A 19,407-nucleotide genomic window follows, 5' to 3' on the forward strand; every position below is an offset into this window, starting at 1 on the left:
GAAACTTGAATAGGATGTACCTTGAACTTTGACACCACTGTAACAACAGCTGCTCTGTTCTGGGTTTTGATGTTGTTTTGGTTCGTTTCTGTCACAGGAAATAATTTTTGAAGCAGAGAGTCCTTAGAATTCTGCAAAACATGGACCAGCTCTGGTGGAATGGGGTCCTGCAAACACAAACGTGACTCATTAGTGTTTGGACTTAGGCAGAAACCTGCCACCTTTGAAAAGGACTAAAAATTCCACATATAGAGATGGAGCAGTATTTCTGATGCCAGCTTTGATTTAGCCACAGCTGTAGTTTCAAATCTGACTACATCCATTCATTCATAGTCAGGTTCAGGAACAGAAAACAAGGGTTGGCTGAACATCTCGCAAACCTGGTCAAATGTATGACTGCTCCTAACATTGTTCTTATTATACAATTTAAGTGAGCTGCAAGTCTTGGGACTAGTTTAATCCCCATAGGACAGTCTGCAGCAGATATTAGAAAGTGTTCCTTTTAATTAAGAGATGGTATTTTATTGCATCACCTAATACCACTTGCCATAATTGCTGGTGGTGTCAGAACTGACAAGGGACTCCCCTATCTGCAGACTATTTCATTTATTCCCTGATGGTACAAATTGGCCAAAATTTGAGTTTCCTGGTACTTTCAGAACTTTCAGTAGTCGAGTCCATGCTCTTGTTTCTGATAAATTTACCTGATGTTTTTGGGAAATGAAGTGCTATATTTATGGTGATAGAAATGCCCTGATGCCATTAACACTTCTGTATTGTCTCAGGAATGGAAGAAGCCCTGATTTGGTGATACATGGCCCACAATCCCCAGCTGAAAGGCCTGCTAACAAAGCATTTGCCTGTGCCAGTGATGGTTCACTGAGAATCAGACCAAGAACACTACCCAGTTTTACATGGCCTGAAGGATTTATTTGCAGCAAGGTATGTATGTAAGTAAGCATCACTGAATATACTTGTTAGTGGTGCTTTGATTTAAATTGGTTTTGGTCTGTAAGATTTTTTTTGTTTTCTTTTGTTTTTTTTTTTTTTAAACAGCTCTTTCTGAAAACACTTACCTTATTTTTCTCCACCATTGCTGCCAGCTGATAGCAGACTTTACCAGCATAATGTGAAATAATAAAGTTAGGCTTCTTACTAAACTTGTTTCGACTTAAACATTGATTATTAGACAAGGCTTTCTCAATCCGAGTTTGGAACAGGTCAGTGTTAGAGGATCTATTCAGACGGCACTCCTGCACAGCAAACAAGACAAAATTGCAGCATCTCTTATTTGTCATAAAGAAGAGTCTTTAAAAGCTAAGACACTTTACGTTAAAATCACAGCCATCTGACTTCTAGAGGTGCTTTGAGTATGCAAGCCCTGAAATACTGGGGGGAAAAAAAACCCCAAAGATGTAATTGAGGCTTCATATTTGAATCAGAATGTTCATGATCAGAGCTAAAAAGACAACTCAGAATAGGAAGAAGCAGTGTCATGACTGTTCTGAAAAATAAGCTCTGCAGAAATTGTATAGCTGACAACTTGCCTACTAATTTAGCGTTCATGTTTTCTTTGGTGGCATGGGACAAAGGCAGGCAACTAGGCCAAAAGCATTAGGGGTTTAGATCCACACTTACCTCATTCAGCAAAGAAAAAATGCTGAGAGGATTGCCCTCTATCAGATCAAGGCAGTTCTGGTTATCCTGGTAGTTTATGAAAGACCACTGTAGGCCTTCAGCTGCGTATTCTTCCTGAAGTAAGAGAGAAACCGGTTATTCTGCAGCGGAAGGCACTAGAGCTCAAACAACTGCATGCCTTTTTGAGTTTGATGCAGTTACTGTTTAACAAGTTAATCTCGGGCTCAGCCTGCTCATCCAAAGCTCAGCTCATGTTCAGTGGCAATCTTGAGACAAAAAAAAACAAACAAGGATATTCTACCCCAGGTAGCTTTTGAGTCTGTAGCAGCAGATCCTGCTGGAACAATTTGTTTTAAGTATTTGGGAACCTCACAGGTTTATGTTTGCGCTGCAAAGCTGCTTTAGAGAGTAAACACACAGAGGCTACAGTCACACCAAGCCTCTCCTGGCTCTATTGGGGTTTGCCCTGAAAGGCAAGGAACATGCAGAACTCCTTCCTTAGACTGGGATGTAGCCCTAAACCCACCATCGTGCGCCAGACTTTACTAACTGGGCTCTGTTTAAAACAAGCCTGATCCAAAAGGAAGTGGAGAAAGATACTGGTTGAGATAATTTGTACAATATTTATGCCGAATTATAGAACAAACTGTCAGGAGTGTTTAACAAGCACAAGCTCTGGCCAGTTCTTTTAAAAGTCTCCTGCCAAAAGCTTGCTCAGCACAGCCACTAATGGCATTTAAGTGGGTTGGGACACAGCCAGATCAAGAGAGGTAAGAGGGCAGGCAGTAATTGGGAGGGGTACTATAAACAGAGGTCATGAATCAGTTTCAAGGAAAGTAATTGTGTGCTTGAACTTGCTTTCCATCTTCACTGACCATTAACCCCAGCATACTGATGAGGGCAAGCAGGAAAAAAAAAACGCTGGGAATATGAAAGCACAGATTATGATCCAAGAGAGATTTATCTCCTGAATAAATGGATAAAACTATGCCGTGAGGCAGAAGGTACCATCATGCTGGTGCCTTAAAGAAAATAATTTCCCTGATTCCAGTTAATGACAAAGAGTATTGTGGTAATGTATGTGTCATGTGGAGGAATTCAACGAGGCCTTAAGTACAGGCACAGGGGAGTACTGGCATGGCAGGGACTCTGTAGCTTTCAGAGCACTCAGATGAGAACTGGAATTAGCAGTGTGTGACCAGTTAGGCAAGTGACTGCGATGTGTTTAGCACGGTGCAAATACCTTCTCTACTGTGAAGCAACACAACTCGTGCACCTTGTGTACCTCCTCACTCAACCACAGTGTGGTTTTGTCTTTAAAGGTACCGGCACGACAGCTGGGGTTATGAAGCTGTTCTGTGGCAGAAGGCCTCCACCAGGTACCACGTGCTATCGATGCTCAGGTTACAAGGTTCTGTTGGGCTCTCTGCCTTTGCCGAGAGTTCAGGTCTAGAAGCTCCCCACCCATATAGGCACTTCATACTTGATGAAGAGAATTGATCTTAGCAGGGTGTTACCTGTTGTGCTTTCAGATAGTGCGCTACAAAGTGCTGCTGCAGTTTCTCGTTGGCATAGTTAATACAAAGCTGTTCCAAGTTGTTTTCAGGGAAGGCTTCAAAACCATAAACATCCAACAAACCTAGGAGGAATACAGGAAGACGGTGCACTTTGGTCTAGGGGTAGCTTGAAGGACTCATGGTTACTCAGTTAAACCAGGGATGGATAACCCATACCTATGAAGCTGCTCCACACCGATGGATCTGCGTAGATGCTTTCATTTATGACCAAAACGAGCCACTCAAACAACCTGCAGGCAACGACAACTGGATTAGTTGAGAAAGCACTTGCCTACGACAATCAGAGTAGTGTTCTTTTACTGCTGTTTTTACCAGTTTCACATGGAAGAAACAAAACATTAGGACATGCTGCCTGCTGATGTGAAACAGCAGTTCTCTGAAGATCTCTCTATTAGATATCACAGCTATGTCAGTATCTACAACTGAATCAAAGGTGTGTCGAGCAGGGAAGGGAGGATTACACTGTTACTGAGTTCAAGTAGAAAGCCAGAAGTAAATCCCTCTGGCCTCTCTATTCCCTCACAAAAGCTATTCGGATTCAGCCTGGCCTATGTGTCCTTACTTAGCGTAGATCACTTTGGCGAGGCAGTCCCTCCTAGTCTCACATTCGGCTCTGGAGCATGGCTTTTTGAAGACTTGTTGTTGTTTTCCAGCAGTTATTGTTCGAATTCTTAATGATTCCAGTAGTTCCTCGACAGGTATCTTCAGCAAATCACCAGCGGTCTTCACAAAATCTTGTTCAGGAAAAAAAAAACATTGCAAGATTATCTGGAGTGTGAAATGAATGCAGCCCCTTTAAAGTTATGGAAGGTCTAGAGATGATGGAGAAAAATGACACTTCCACGAACTCACCAATTGAAATGTGGAGTCTGGATCTTTTTACCCACATTTGGGAGAAAGTCCTGCAAGGCTAGCCTCTTAATTTGGATGTACAGTACCCCTAGAATTGCAGGTACTCTATTTCAAATGAAACAACAGTATCAAAAAGTCTGCAGTTTGCCACACTGAAGTAGGCATTTTAGAGAGTACTTCCTAGGGATGTCTCTGTCCCTTTTTCACCTTTTTTGAGCAGAGACCTCTAAATCCAGATAGAAAACATCAAACAGCCATGACCAGAAAAAAAACATGAACTTTTGGGATAGTAAGGAAATCTAATCCCTTCATTAGAAGAATGAATATTTGCTAATGAAGCATTTAAGATCTTGCTAACCTGAGCTGTATGCAAGAGTATTTGGATATTAAGTAATGTGAATTACGAACATGTGAAATAATAGTAGGAAACTTTACTATTCAGGACAGTGTTGTAGTTCTGAAGGAAAACCTGATCCACAAATCTAAAGACATGCAGAACAACCTACGTTCTATGCTGCAATTTAACACATTTGCTGTTACCAAGTGGAGTTTTAGTCTTTATCATGACAACTTCAAAGCTTTAATTTTAAAAGCCCTGCTCTCCACTCTGGGTCAGATTTCTGGAAGTCTTGTGATGGCAGCATAAGATTACAATCAAGAGTAACAGTTCTGCCAATAATCCTTCTGAAATGACCGTCTAATGTTGCAGTTGCCTTGACCTGTAATGGAAGGATATTATCTCAGAGTAGGGCAGCATTAGGTTTTTGGTTTTTTAGTACTTTGAAACCGTGAAGTACTGAACAGAAACATGCTTAAATTTTGGTCCATGACCTTGATAGTCTCCTATCAAGCAGAAGAGTGTAGTAATCCTTTCTATTAGGCATCTGCACTAAGATAACAAGACTCTGGAGCACAGCATGCTTGTTGCCTTACCTTTGGCTTTGTCTTCTAGTTCACAAGGTTGGGATTCATCCACTGGATTAGAGAATTGAACATTCCCAAGATGGAGAAGGCCTGACAGTACCTGAAATAAATTCAAGCATTGAGTTTTTCTAAACCAGAGCTCCCCTCTAAGGTAGTGTTCTCTTAGCTTTCCCTTAGCCACATGAACAGGACAAGTCAAAACATTTCTGCACAAAAAAAAAAAAAGCAAGTAGATTCCAAGCTTCTATGTTAATTCCTAATGCTGCAATTACTGAAGGAAAACCAAAGTTCACAGGTGCAGGATTTTAGTTAAAACTAATATTTGCTTAAGCAACCTAATGGGTAGCTGCAGGCCCTCCCATCAGGAGTACCAAGCAACCCATGCTCTGTACATTGATACAGATTTACTTCTGCAGAAATCCCACACTAAAGAGACATTCCAAACATCAGCAGCAGCCTCCTGGTGACCATGCTTTGTACCTGACCTTGAAAATATTGTTCTGCGTGGAGCGGTCAATGCCCAAGTGAAACATTGCATCTCTGGTCACTTCGAAGCAGTCCTCTGAAAAGCCAAACAGGTGCTACTTAAAAGAAAGCTATGCACACAAACATGGGCAAGCAGAACACTCTACACCACACCCAATTTAGCTGGAATTGTCAAAGGAGATCAAGGAAGCCAGATGCTCTTTTGGTAAAGCCCAGAGTACAAGGTGGAGAATCGAGTCATTGACGACTTAATACTGATTCTGTAGGGCTCTGAAGTTAGGCAGCAGGTTGCTGAAGCACATCCAAAGACAAGACAGTTTCTAAACATAGCCACAGAGAGATGCAAATTCACTAGACCAGAAACTGCTGTTTTAAGCCAGGTGAAAACACTTAATAGTGCAAACTGAAAGTTAAAAAGAATCATATTAACGCAGATGGCTTTGCAAAATGTCTGCTGTTGGCTGACCAAACTGGGTCATGGGATTTAATAGAGCAGACACATTTTTGCCTGCCTTCCTTTAAAGTTACAGCTGTTATTAATGGACAGTCTGTGCAATTAATCTTTACCATCTAAGTTTCTTTCAGAATTTGGCAGCCAGCGGTAGTCAGTCCCTTCTGGAAGGTTCCATTCCAGCCTCTCCTCTGCAGTGGCACCTTTTGTGATCTGGAGACAGAAGACAAGGTAACAACTGAATTCTGCCTTTGGTATTTACATCTCTCAGACAATGAAGAATAACACACTGGGAGCATGACTTAATTTGGAAGGTGGCAGACAGGAAAACTGTTAAATATTAGAAGTTGGAACTGTGCTAAATCTGGTGATTTCATCCCCACTGTTTGTCAGAAATATCTAGCAAAATTAACTGAAGGCAAACCTGATAAAAAATATGGAAGTTTCTTTCATTGGGGGCCTGATAGGCAACTCTGGTCTTCTCCAAAAGGAAAGTCTGAATGGAAGCACTACTCAGATGGTGGAATCTAGAGGGGGGGGAAAAAAAAAGCAAAGATTTCAACAGAACTTCCTCACAGAATCCGATAGCTGTTGTGTTGTTGCAATACAGACTGACTATGAATGCTTTGCAGTTCACCTTCAGTTTTGTGCAAGCTTAACTCAATTATTTTATTCAGAGTTCTTAACTGCATCTCTGTTTTTCCACTGCTCACTTTTAGAGATCAGGGTGAGAGCTTGCAGAAAAAAAAAACAAAAGATGTAATAATAATATAAGCTGCCAGCAAACCAAAATATGTTCTAAAGACAGGTAAAATATTCTATGGCAGACTTCAGAAATAGGTTTGTAAAGACTTAAAGGAAGAAAACAATAGATAAGGTTTTTACACAGTAATTATTACCTGTCTAACTGAAGCTGGATATATTTCCCAAAACGGCTACTGTTGTTATTCCGCAGGGTACATGCATTGCCTGTGAAATTGCCAGTGACAAATACAGCATAATCAGAGTGGTTCCACTCTTCTATGTAGGACATACAGATATTAAGGGTGATTTGTATATAGCTCCAGTATTTGAAGAGTTTGTCTTTTAAGGAGAGGACCAAGAGCTAGCTTAGACTTGGGTATTAACAAAGAAAATTCCCACAGTGGCCACTACTTCTTTTTGCTATTAAAAAACCCTCATTTACCAAATGCTTCCATGACAGGGTTGGAGTCCAACACTCTCCTCTCTATCCTTTCCACAGTTTCATTGCCTTTTGGAGAGACAACTGAAGCAGCAACAGAAGCATAGAATTTCATAAGGCAGCGAGATGTCCAGGTCTGCAAGAGAGAGGCTTGACAATAGGCCTTTGTTTTTACCGTGTTGTTAGTTATGTCAGTTAGTGAAACAGTGCTAGCTTCTGAAAACAGTGTATGCAGCTGGCAGTGATGCTAAAGAGAGTAATTGTGTCAGGTTTATAGCTCTAGTTCCGTGGAAACTTTTTGTGCATATACTTACATGCAACAGACACACATTTAAATGCTACTGGAGTCGGAGTGCTTTGCTGAATGGCAGTATTGTCAAGACGTAACCATCTGGAAGCTCAGCTAGAATTAACAGCTAGTATCTTAAGATGAATTGAATACAAATGGACTTTGAGTCCTTAATTCAGCAAATCATTTTGTTCTCAGGCTTAAAAATATCCTCAATATCTTGCTGAATAGGCATGCACCATTACAGAAGGGGCTAGGATGGGATCTGAACTCTTCCACTTCTAAGTCTCTACATAAGGTTTGCCAAGACCCACGCTAGCTCCCTAACAGACTAGGCTGAGACATTAACTCAGGTGTAGTTCCTGTTGAATGATTCAAATCTAGCCCCCTCAGAAATTACAGATGTCACCTACAGAGTAGCTATATTTAGTAGAGCCTGACTGCAGCAATCACTTAATGCTTTACACATATTTTGAGAGAGTCATGCTAGAGCAGACTGGCTGTGTTCTCTGTCAGAATTTTTCTTTTTCGCCTTTGCTTGTTCACTGAAATACTACGACTACAAATCACTAGCAAATCTCAAAACTTAAGAGAAATATCAGGAAAAAGTCTCCTTACCTTCCCAGCACCACTTTCTCCACTAACAATTATAGACTGGTTTATGGGGTCTATCTGGCTTTGGACGTTTCTGTAGGTTTGTTCAGCCACTGCAAAGATGTGAGGTTTTAAATCCTGGCAGTAGAAGAGAATATTCATATTTAAGAGAACAGTAATTATAAAGTTCAACAACAATGGACAGCAAAAGCCTTCTCACATTTATCTGAAAGCAGTACTTGCTCTTTTAAGAGAACTCATTTCACTAGAAATGGGTTTTATGCTTTAGGATTATTTTGCTTACATAGATTTTGAAGAACTTGACATCTGGGTTCTGTGGAAGGACAGTTATTTCAAATATAAGGATTACCTGAGGACGAAGTGCAACGTGGTACTCTCTCATAAGCTCAGGTGAGTAGAGGCAGGAGAAAGGCTGAAATGGATTTAAAGCCACCAGGCTGCAGCCAGCATTTGTATAAAACAAGTTTACTGTATATCTTGCTTGAAGACATTTCAGAACTGAAAGACACACCTTCTGTTAGCATCTTTTGAAAAGTGTACTTGACTCATCCTGTTCCTGTTTGTAACAAAAATCTTCAGATATGTTACCTATTAGGTTTAATAGAGAATGAGGTGATCAAGAGAGTGATACAGGTCTAATATACATAACAATGTCTTCACAAGTTGCCCTTATTTTTACAGATCTTAAGGGATCTGCTAACTTTTCGTTCAATAAGTCCTGTGCTTTTACGAGGTTTCACATAGTCCTAGAAAGCAAATCTCTTCACTTGCAGAACAGAGGCTTCTCTTAACAGGATCATCTCTAAAAGTCGAGTGAGGAATTTACTTTTCAAAACCAGTTTCATGGATATATTTTGAATCCAAGTTAGAGCCTCGTTTTCTGATATGTTTGTACAATACCAAACTGCAATCACAAGGTCATGCAGGACTCCTTCGATAGCATTAACTCTCAGCCACTACCTGAACCAACAATACAAATGTGAGCTCTGCATGCAGAGCTTGATAAGAGATCAGCATGGCTAAATCGACAACAAAAGTATTTTTAAAAAATTCAACCAAGCCAAATGTGACTTTCTAAGGCTTTGAATAGGCTTTAATAGGCTTTGAATCTTTAACTACTGCGTTCATGATAGTAGTAATGCGATGAGAGCTGTAACTACCATATATTAGTAGCCACCAGGGAAAGTCACCCCTCAGGAGATACTCCCATGGCTGGCTGCTTACCTGTTGTAGTTGTCACTGGATTAACTTTGGTGAGGTCATCAAAAAGATGCAGTTTCTCTTCATCACTGAGGAATGCTCTAACTTCTTCTTCAAATGATTCACTGAGGTCATTCTGGATGATAGATTCTTCTTTTTGGCCATTTTCCTGGAGAAGGGTGTCAGATCAGCACCAAAGGCTGAATACAGCTGAACTTTCACCTCATCCTCTACAGTTTATAGCTCTTCTACTACTTCCATGTAACAGAAGTTCACTCTTGGCAGGAGTGTAACTTACTCTTCCTCCCAGTTGCCCTCCCCCAGCATCAATGGTTCCCATGGGGAGCTCTGCTTTTAGAAAGGATATCTAGCACATGAGAGATGGCAAGGCTGACAACACTGTAAACTGAATTCATCGTTGGTAATTCTGGCTGTAAGCAAAGGCACTCGGAAAGAACGTGTCCTGAGACTCACACTGCCTGGCACTTGCAATTTTGCAGGTCGTTCAGCACAGACGAACTTACACAGTGTTCTTAACTGGCATATTTCTAAGCCTATGCATGTCATGCATTCAATGCAAACACTGCCTTGGGCAGAGGGAAGCAGGAAGGACTGGCTGCAGAGGCTAAAGTAGAGCTGAAAGCTACTGTGGTCCAACACAAATGCTGCTTTCCTAGCAGAGATACCCACTTTTAGAGCAGAGATTGAGGGCCCCCAGAGTGAAGTTGCAGAATGCACACATCGCAGCCAGGGGAAAGAAATGGTGGTGTTCTGAGAGCTGGCCTGCACTAGGTGAAGATTTGTCCCCTTTGAATCACTTAAAGTATTTAAATCTCAGCCTCTGGGCTCACGTGTCCTTGACAATATTAGTTGGAAGGGCACATTTGTTGTACAAGCGTAATGGAAAACTTAGCCAGAAGAGAGATTTCAGGTCCTGCTTGTCATTTCTGGGGGGAAGGAGAGAGGAGCTATAAGGGAAAATGAAGAAGGGAAAAGATGCCAGTCCTGATTTTTGCTTTCTGGATATTCCTTTTCTGTTCTACTTGACAGAAACTCCTTCAAAGTAACCTTACTCATTTGTATTTAGCAGCATAAATCTGCAATTCTTTACAAGTTAACCAAGTCAATGAACAGTATCACCTTGTTTATACAGAAAAAGTGCTAAATTCGGTTAGCAGCATTCCCACTACGTGAGCTAAGCTTGTTAATAAAGGGGAAAACCCCATTAACACATTTCTAAAAAAAAATAAAGCACCAATAATGTACTCAATTAGGAGCCTCATTATGTTTCGCAGGCAGCATAAGTAGTTAATTTCCAGCAATACAAAATTTTACACAGCAAGAGAGAAAAAAAGCTTTGCAATGCAGTTAAGCATTTCCACCAAAGTGATTTCTGTTATTCTCCTCTGAATGAACATGAAGAAGCTTGCTGCTTTCACAGAGAACAGACACACTCAATTATGAAATACTCCGTGGACAAGGTGAGTTGCCAATTGCCCATTCCTCCTGTGCCCTCCCATGTGTTTGCTGTATTACGCTGGCACCAGCTGGGTTCTTTTAAGTCCATTGTGCAGCTGATATTGCAAGACCTGAGAAAGGGTTTATTTTTGCTCATCTGCAACCCCCTGCTCACCATGGCTTCATTTGAGAAGAGACGGTGATCGCTTAGCCAAAAGGAAAACAATATTTGAAAATACAATCACTTCTGATACCTACACTGCATAGCTCACATGTCCATGAATTTTACTGAAAAATTACCCTTAGGGATGTGCATGCTACATGCATTAACACCTGCCCCGTTAAAGCCAATGGTGTAACAAAAAAATCACTAGCTGGTGTTAGTAACACAGCTCAAAACCACGCAGTTAATGGGACCAGTCAATTCATGAAGTAGGGGTGAATATACATTAGTAGTTACCTAATCTTGACTGGATGGAAACAAGCCAAGAATTCTTTCCTAGCTGTAAAATTTAATTAGCACACGCAATTCCTGGTTTTCTTTTTACCTGCTTTGGCATCTTGTCCAGCCGTACAGACGGGAATGCTGGAGAGGGCCTTTGCTCTAGGGTATCTCATTCAAATCGGACTGAAGAACGCTTAAAAGAAAAAAAAATTTAAAAAGGACATTTAGAACAAAATAACTCCGGACATGTCATTCTCTGGAGGGTTCCACAAGCAGAGCCCAAAGGCTTCAGACAGCAGTACCGATCCCAGCAGGGCCCAAGTAATGCTGGAGCTGGAAAGCCTACCCGCACTATCAGAGTGATAGTCATACATTCTGTTTGCCCCTGCAAATAAAGCTTATTGGGAGGGAATAATGTATCTTTCCTTACTGCAGGAATAAAATGCTTTGTTTCTCTTGAATTAATAAAGCAAGGTTTCTTGGCAAGAAATTACAACTTCGTTTTTGTTAAATTCCTCCTGTTAGGACAAATAGGAAAGATTTGTCGGCGTGATGGCGTCAGAGAAGCTAGTGCTTTGGACAAGGAGTGACTCAGAGAAGTTTTGTATTGCAGCAGAAATAAGATACGCTTGCTTGCTGTCCTCTTCCTGTTTCCCCTGAAAATCAGTGGGAGCCAACCCAAGGTGAGTCAAACTCACCTTCTGAATTCTGTGATAAACACAGATTCCAGTCACGTAGCCAGGAAGAATTCTGTCTTCTTCCAGCAGCTGAAACTGCTATTAATTCTACTCTACTCCACTCCACTCCTATTCTTATTCTTTTCTTACCTGGCACGAAAACACTACTTCGATCCATAGAGGTCACGGACACACAACCATCAAGACTCTCTGCCTTCAGAGGGTTTCTAATCCAGTTACACTGTCGTGCTTTCCTAGGAGAAAGCTGCTCGTAGCTGGCAGAGTTCTGTGTGCCCGTTAAACCGGCTCCCCAGAGGACACCGGCGATCGCAGCTCCCTGCTGGTGCAGCCTCTCCCCAAGGTCGCTCCCAACGGGCCTGTGTCCCCCCCAGGGCCTCGCCACCGGGCCACAGCAAGGCCGTGAGTTCCCGGGACAGGACCCCGGCCTCCCCCGGGATCGCAGCCGCGCCGGGGCAGGTCCCTCCCGGGGGTTAAAGGCGGGCGGGCTCCGGGCAGCGCCCGGCGGCGGCTCCGCTCAGGGCCGCGGCGATCCCCGCGCCGTCCCCGGGCGGCGGGCAGGGCATGGCAGGGCAGGGCGCACTCACCGCGGGCAGCGGGCTGGCAGCGCGGGCCGAGGCGTAGGGCAGCGCGGGCGGCGGAGGAGGCGGAGCCGGGGCGGGGGCTGCCGGCGGCGGCAATGGCCGGTGGTGAATCGGTGGCTGCGGAAGAGCAGGCTGCGTCCCGCTGGCGAAAGTGCGGGCGGGGAGCGCGGGCGGCGTTTACCTGCGGGCGGAACAAGGGGGAAGCGCTGCGGAGCGGCCCGGGGCCTGGCGGCGGCCGCGCCGGGGGCTCCGGTACAGCCAGCGCGCCCTGCGGGAACGCCGTGCGACGGGGAAGGGGCCTGGGACATCGAGGGCAAGCGATTAGCGGACACCGGGGTCCGCCGGGGCTTGTTTCCTCGGCCTCCGCAGGGAACGGCAGCGTTGAAATGCGGGGGTGCTGCCCCCCGACAGCCTCCCCCCGGCGTGCCGGTGTCCCGCGCCGGGCCCCGCGCCCACACCGGTAAGCTTCGGTTCGGTTCTGTGCAGCCTCAAATCTCATTTCAGTAGAAGTTGTGTTAATGTGCATCCAAAGCTGTGCACACACTGCTAAAATCCACTTCCTTAAAGTGCTCCCTGGGCAGGGTTTACGTTCTCCTTAGAATGAATCACAGATGGTTTGGGGTTGGTTTTTTGGGGTTTTTTTGGGTTTTGTTTTGTTTTGTTTTTTAATTTTCTTAATCCCATCAGTTACACGGTGGGCTGCTAGCACGGGGAAACGGCTGCTGGGCTGTGCGAGCGAGCACGGTTAGCTAACAAAGGCTTTGCTGCTACCCACGCTGCGAGTTAAACGAACTAAACAGCAATTTTGACTTTTTAATTAATGCTTTTCACATTTAACATATATTCTCTTGAAACAGGTCCCACAGGGCAGAGGAGCCCGGCTGGGCAGGATCGCCGTGGGACTGGGACTCTTTAAAAAGGCACTTGTGTTGCAAGTGGGGATTTTAGCTGCTGGGTTTATTGCACAGTCTCTGCTGACCAGGCAAGAGGAACTTCATTAGACCCACATTTTTACATATCCGTTTCATTTATGCTATAGAGAATATGACTATAGTATATTCACAGGCCACAGTGGAGTGTCAACACCAGCATCTGCAGCACTGGGGCTGCTGTTCTGTGTTCTCTAAATTGAAGAGTAACAGAAAAACTGATGACTTCTGAACTCACGATATGTGTCAATGAACTGGTAGACAAGATTCACTTTTTTTGAAGTTCTAAGAGCCCTGTTTTACAAAACTAACTCAAGTTCACACTTGTATTTTCAGAGGAAGAAAGAAGAATGTCACAAAAACACCTGAAAGAAGCCTTTATCAGCAACTTAAATGGAACTAGTTTGCTGGAAATTTCACTAGGCTTGTCTCTAGCTCCACTCTGCCTGCTTTGCAGAGGACTCCTCTTGATTTTATATTACCTGCACTATGGGAAACCTTTAAGTTCAAGGAAATACAGCCTGCTGCTAGACTTCCTTGTGCTAGTATCTCCTCTCGTGTTCTCCTGTACAGTCTTGTCTCCAGTCATCTTTTTCATGCCAACTATCATTGCAGCCTTCTGTGCCGGAATATTTTCTAAAATATACAGCCAAAGAAAACAGGAGACCAGAGTGCCTTTTAGGCAAATTGTAAGAGACTTCCAGAAGACGTACTTGGATCCAGAATACATTCCAGCAATAACTGTGTTTCGCGTTTATGTCAATGTGTTGACATCAATCAGCATTTTAGCTGTGGATTTCCCACAGTATCCGAGGCGATACGCCAAAGCCGAGACCTATGGAACAGGAGTTATGGATTTGGGGGTTGGAGCTTTTATTTTCAGTAATGCTCTCGTCTGTCCTGAAGTTAGACAGAAGTCTTGTGTGACACAAGCAAAATTTTCCAATCTGGCCAGGCAGCTCTTTTCTGTTTGGCCATTGATTTTTCTTGGTGTTGGACGACTGCTTAGTGTTAAATCTATAGAGTATCATGAACATACTTCAGAGTATGGAGTGCACTGGAATTTTTTCTTTACCTTAGCATTTGTGAGGCTTGCAGCATCTCTACTTCTAGCCATTTTTCCAAAAAATAAATCTTGGATTGTTGCTATAAATCTCGCTGTACTTTATCAGCTTACTCTTAACACTACCTCTCTAAAGATGTTTATCCTGCATGGGAGCAATGGCAGAGATACTAGGGCTGGCTTTTTAGATGCCAACCGGGAAGGGCTGCTCTCTCTGTTTGGATATCTGGCCATATACATGGCGAGCGTCCAAGTGGGACTGTGCCTGCTGAAGTGCAGAAACTCAGTCAAAGGCTGGACTGAAGCAGTGTGTTCCTTCCTGCTGACAGTTCTCGTGCTCTTCGTGTTTCTTCACGTGTCGCAAGCGTACGCGGACCCCGTGTCCCGCCGCATGGCTAATCTCTCCTACTGCATATGGGTGGTTGCTCACTGTCTGACTTTCTTTATCTTTTTTGTAGTGACTGATCTCACGTTGGTGTTCACAAAGCTGCTCGTGAAGGGGTCCAGTGTGCCCTGTTGTTGGAACGTTGTAGAGCCCCCTAGAACCAGTAAAAAGCATGAAACGGAGGCTGTGCCTATGGGAAGGGAAGGCAAGCTGTCACACATTTGCCTGATTAGCGCTATTAATAAAAATCAATTACTGTTTTTCTTGCTAGCAAATGTTATGACTGGTGCTGTGAATATACTGATAGATACAATCCACAGCAAGACTGCATTTACGTTATGTATACTACACTTGTATATGTTTTTTAACTGTTTAATTATGTATATATTGCATGCCAAAAATATAGTATTAAAGTTCTGGTGATTCCACTCTGTCTTAAGTGGAATAGTTAACCTGGTTTGCTGTAGTTGGATGATAGTATTGTTATGTAGATACAATAATTTATAACTTAGTATAGCTTTTTATGATTTAGTATTGATTATTTTTTTAATGGTTTGTTTTACCAAATTGTACAGTCAATGCTGTTACCTGTTGGAGTTGTTACACATTTTCCTGAAAACTCAGTATTTGAGATTGTTTGCTGCACACTCCTGCTGCTCCTATAAACACTCATGCAGCAGAGTAACATGTACTTAGAGTTAATGAATGAGCTGTGTTCATACCCAAGTGCTGGTAGAATTAGATAACAATGTATAGCGTAGAGGCCAGATGAAAAGTAAGAAAATGAGTAATTATCTAGGGAGAGATTTAGCTGTGTCAAGATTTACCTAGTTAAGGCCCTTGCATAAAAAATAGATAAGAATAATTCTTTATATGATATGTATTGAATAAGTGGATACTTAAAAATGTTTTGGCCCCAGTGCTGGAAAGATTTATGCATATGCTTGACTTTGACAGGAATAATTGTATGTGGAATGTTAATCATATACTGAAATCTAAATTAGACTTTGAATTAAAGCTAAATTTCATTTTCATCCTCAGTGACAAATATAAATGAAGACCCTAGATAAAGTGTGATGCTCTGAAGGATGAAACTCAACTGCAGATGAATTCATAAAGCAGTTGTTGGAATTTGTGGTGCAGATAAGAGCAGCACAGCCTTTTCTAGGAAAATACAAAGATCCAAAATTAGTTCACCCCCAACCTGCATACCAACATGTTGTGACAGCTCATCTTTAAGAACACTGTAAAATATGGTCTTCTGTAAAATATGGTCTTCAGCTCTATGTTAAAAGTACTCAAGGCGCACCTACTTGACTATAAAATTATTTTAAAGAGCAGCTCATTCAGTACTGTGTTTTGACAGCTGAGATGTCACGTGGGCACATTCTGTATTAATTTTTATTAGCAAACAAACAGCGTGCAAATGGAAAGAAGCACGACGCAGTGGGTCAGGGTACCGGAGAGTATTGACAAGAGATGTGCTCGGTTTCTCTGTCACAGTCCAGAGCAGAACACCTTTTTTGTTCACTTTCCTGTCACAATTCTTCCTGACCTCATTAAGTTGTTGAGAAGGGAAATACATTTAAAGATTGTGAGGAATTCAATAATGGGAGATATAAATACTTAAGGAGTAGAAATGGTAGTTGGTGATAGATGCCTCATGTCAGGGGAGTTACAGCAGCGCACTTGGGCCATATTTCAAATTTCTCCTTGTCTGTCAAATGTGATGAACCATAAAACCTATGGAAATTAAGCCTCTAAATCAGATTGCTTAAGGCAGACATGCTGGGGAATAGTCTTAAATTTATGAAGTTCTCTTGCCTTTCCATTGGCCAATGGCTGAAGCCTGAGGATTGTAGGCTGTGGCCATGCTGATTTCATGCTTGTTTACTTCCAAGTTACAGCCGTATAGCCTTCAGAATTAAAGAAAGGCCTGTATTATCCTGGGGACAAATGCAATTAATTGGCAACATCTTATAAACAGTTGCCACAGTTTATAGCAGAGTTTTCTGGTAACTGGTGTATGTATTTATTTTAAAACATTTCCTAGCCTCGCCTAGGGAAGAAAGGCCTCCATCGTGAGCTGAACGGCACTACTCATTTATGCAAAATTCCTCATGGATATTAATTTTTGAAATATTTGAAGCACAAGACCTGCGATGAGTTCTGCTTGTGAGCACAAGTCTATCACTGTGATTCAGCATTAAGGCATTAATTGGGTGTGACAAAGCACAGTTGTGTCTGGACAAGCAGCAAACCATCTAGATCCCAACTTGCATTTCGTGAAGCAAAAATTGTGTGGGAGGTCTGCTGTGTCTGTGCAGAGCCCTGTTAGCTCAGCACAGGCAGCAGGCTGGCGGGCACCAGTGCTGGGACTGGAAGTGCCGTTAGTGACAACATAGCAGGCAAAGCTATGTGTCACAATACCATGGTGCACAAGGAACAACGGGAGTGAGAACAACCTGCTTCTCTAGGTAATGGCACGACACTGCACCATGAGGCCGTCTCCCGCTTTTAAAGCCGTATGAAGTAAGTTGTTCACCACTGAATTAATGAGAGACAATTAATTCTCATTGTTTATTGTCGATAACAAATGGGGCAAGCTCTGCCCTGAAGCAACCAGCATAGTTATTAATGCTGAATGTTTAGGCTATGAATAGATACAGATAATTAAGCATGCCTCTGAAAGAACCAAGAAATGCAAGCGAGCGTTCTTTGATCACAGAGTCTGCAGGAGCAAACGGCACTCTAATGATTTTGAAAAGATGAGAGTGAAGTTAACACTACGATAGTGCTGTAGATACGATACTCCACGCGTACCTCAATAGCTGTTAGCTCAGTGGCTGGTAGGAACAAGAACACTGTTTCATTTCACTTTGGGGTGTGTTTAGGTGAGGAGGATTGTAGAGATCAAAGATATATTTTAAAAAACCAGAAACTCTGTTACATAATCAGTAAAAGTTAAAGATATTTCACTTAGTAAGACTAAAATGGTTCAACTATAGCCTCCCACCAACTTCAGTAGTGACAGTAAAGCAGAGGACTGGGAAAACATAAATTGTTTTGTCTTTGCTGCCATAATTCCACCGAATGACCTTTGGCAGGGCTGCAGGATATAAAAAACATGGGAGAGTAGAGCTGATTACACTTATCCTTAACCTTGTTATTTGTTAAATATTAGTAGCTTCTTACCAAATTTCATTATTTTTAAGGATCAGCTCACTAGCATGCCTTCCTTTCCAACCACGTAGCATCTCTTTTGAAGTCAAATGTTAACAACAAAGATTTCAGGCAGTATCCTATTTCAAAGCCACTGTGTCCTAAAGAACAGGTATTTCTTCCAGGCAAAAGAGGGCCATGCAAATGAGTGGCACAGAGGGGCTGGCTGTCTTTTCACTGTTTTGTAGATAACAAGCAAACTGCATATTCTAGCAACTTGAAAAAAACCCTTTTCAGTGGATAAGAATTACATGAAATGGAATGGTGCTTTTCATACGTAGTTTATCAGCGTGCACCCTGACAATACAAAATTTGGGGCATTGCTGTTTTGTCAATGTGATCCAACCACACTCTGGGAGCAGAGGGGCAGAAGTGATGCAGGAGCCCGCACGCTGAATGGACCCTGCACAGACAACGGATACTTGTCACAGTTCGGTGTGCTCATAACACTCTAATGTGAGAAACTATCCCTTGTTACAAAATGCCAGCTTGCTTTTTTACTGAAGAATCAAACCATGAAAATACACAAACTGCAAACCGTGCAGCGATGTGGCTCTGCACAATGTTTCCGTTAGAGGTAGAGATGTTGCATGATGAGTTGGAGTAAATTAACTCCTCTGCTAAAGATGGTTTTTTTTATGCAGAAACAAAAAAATCCTGCCCCCTAATTGCCTCTTTGCGTTTTCTTGTGAGGACTTTAGAATCTATATACATATATAACAAGAATGAACAGATCAACGGTATTATTTAATAATTCAAGAAAGGCTATGGGGTTTTTGGCTGCCTAAATTAAGCCGCCACAGGATTTCTAGTTGGTTGCATGAGGGTGGTGCAGAAGCCAACAGCCTTAAGTTACAGACCGTAACTCCAATTAAAGCCTGCCTTACCTGGCACGGAATCAGGGCAGGGAAATCTGAGGCTGCACTTTGATGCTTGGGCTGCAGCTGAGGCGCTGGCGTTCGATGCATTTTGGTTCGCTTACGCTCCCCGTCGGTCTGCGCTCGGCTGCGTCTATAGTAAAACCTGCGCTGAGGCTGCTTCCACGCACAGGCCCCAATACGCCCCTGTCCCACGCGAGACAGCGACGGGCCTTCACCCCGCCGACACTTCGGGGTTTAACCTCACCTGCTCCCCACCTCCCACCCCCCGGGTCCCCCCTCTCCCCACTGCACCTCAGCCAGGGCCGCTCGCAAATCGCTCTTGGGGACGGTTCCTTCTATCCCACCGCGGACACGGCGCCTTTCCAAGGCGAGGGCCTGGCCGCGGGCGCCGTGTCCCGCCGGCCCCTCAGCGGGAAGGCGACGGCAGCGGCCGCCTGACGGGAGGGGAAGGCGCGAGGCGCCCCGGCTCCCGCCGCCCTCGGGGCCAGGCCTCTCCCGTGCCCCGCCCTCAGGCCCCGGGCGGCCGCGCC

The 19,407-nt window shown here is 43.3% G+C and overlaps 2 protein-coding genes across 10 annotated transcripts in view; one reads left to right on the forward strand and one right to left on the reverse strand.

The window, feature by feature from the left end:
• Positions 1-19,368, reverse strand: part of MYO19 (myosin XIX) — a 28,036-nt gene extending 8,668 nt beyond the window's left edge. For 7 of the 9 annotated variants that reach the window (XR_011049473.1, XR_011049472.1, XM_068415982.1 and 4 more), the window contains exons 1-19: positions 19,169-19,368; positions 18,884-19,007; positions 12,401-12,578; positions 11,222-11,311; positions 9,240-9,384; positions 8,365-8,513; positions 8,019-8,132; positions 7,115-7,247; positions 6,828-6,897; positions 6,353-6,455; positions 6,045-6,141; positions 5,477-5,553; positions 5,001-5,091; positions 3,778-3,949; positions 3,372-3,445; positions 3,156-3,277; positions 1,639-1,752; positions 1,077-1,253; positions 21-167 (exon numbers count right to left, since the gene is read on the reverse strand). Coding sequence is in view for 7 of the 9 variants with exons in the window: in XM_068415982.1 (XP_068272083.1) it covers positions 21-167; positions 1,077-1,253; positions 1,639-1,752; positions 3,156-3,277; positions 3,372-3,445; positions 3,778-3,949; positions 5,001-5,091; positions 5,477-5,553; positions 6,045-6,141; positions 6,353-6,455; positions 6,828-6,897; positions 7,115-7,247; positions 8,019-8,132; positions 8,365-8,513; positions 9,240-9,384; positions 11,222-11,233 (1,797 nt within the window). In the remaining 2 variants the exon portion in view is untranslated. Of the gene's footprint in view, positions 1-20; positions 168-1,076; positions 1,254-1,638; positions 1,753-3,155; positions 3,278-3,371; positions 3,446-3,777; positions 3,950-5,000; positions 5,092-5,476; positions 5,554-6,044; positions 6,142-6,352; positions 6,456-6,827; positions 6,898-7,114; positions 7,248-8,018; positions 8,133-8,364; positions 8,514-9,239; positions 9,385-11,221; positions 11,312-11,945; positions 12,311-12,400; positions 12,579-18,883; positions 19,008-19,168 lie in introns of those variants that run through there. The other 2 variants (XM_068415983.1, XM_068415984.1) reach the window with 2 other exon arrangements.
• Positions 12,480-15,984, forward strand: PIGW (phosphatidylinositol glycan anchor biosynthesis class W). The gene is made up of 2 exons (XM_068415990.1): positions 12,480-12,857; positions 13,255-15,984. Exon 2 carries the CDS (start codon positions 13,677-13,679, stop codon positions 15,195-15,197), a length of 1,521 nt encoding a protein of 506 aa, XP_068272091.1. The 5' UTR covers positions 12,480-12,857; positions 13,255-13,676; the 3' UTR covers positions 15,198-15,984.
• Positions 19,369-19,407: the final 39 nt, after the last annotated feature.

Source organism: Nyctibius grandis, chromosome 18 (assembly GCF_013368605.1).
Source record: "Nyctibius grandis isolate bNycGra1 chromosome 18, bNycGra1.pri, whole genome shotgun sequence".
Taxonomy (NCBI): Eukaryota; Metazoa; Chordata; class Aves; order Nyctibiiformes; family Nyctibiidae; genus Nyctibius; species Nyctibius grandis.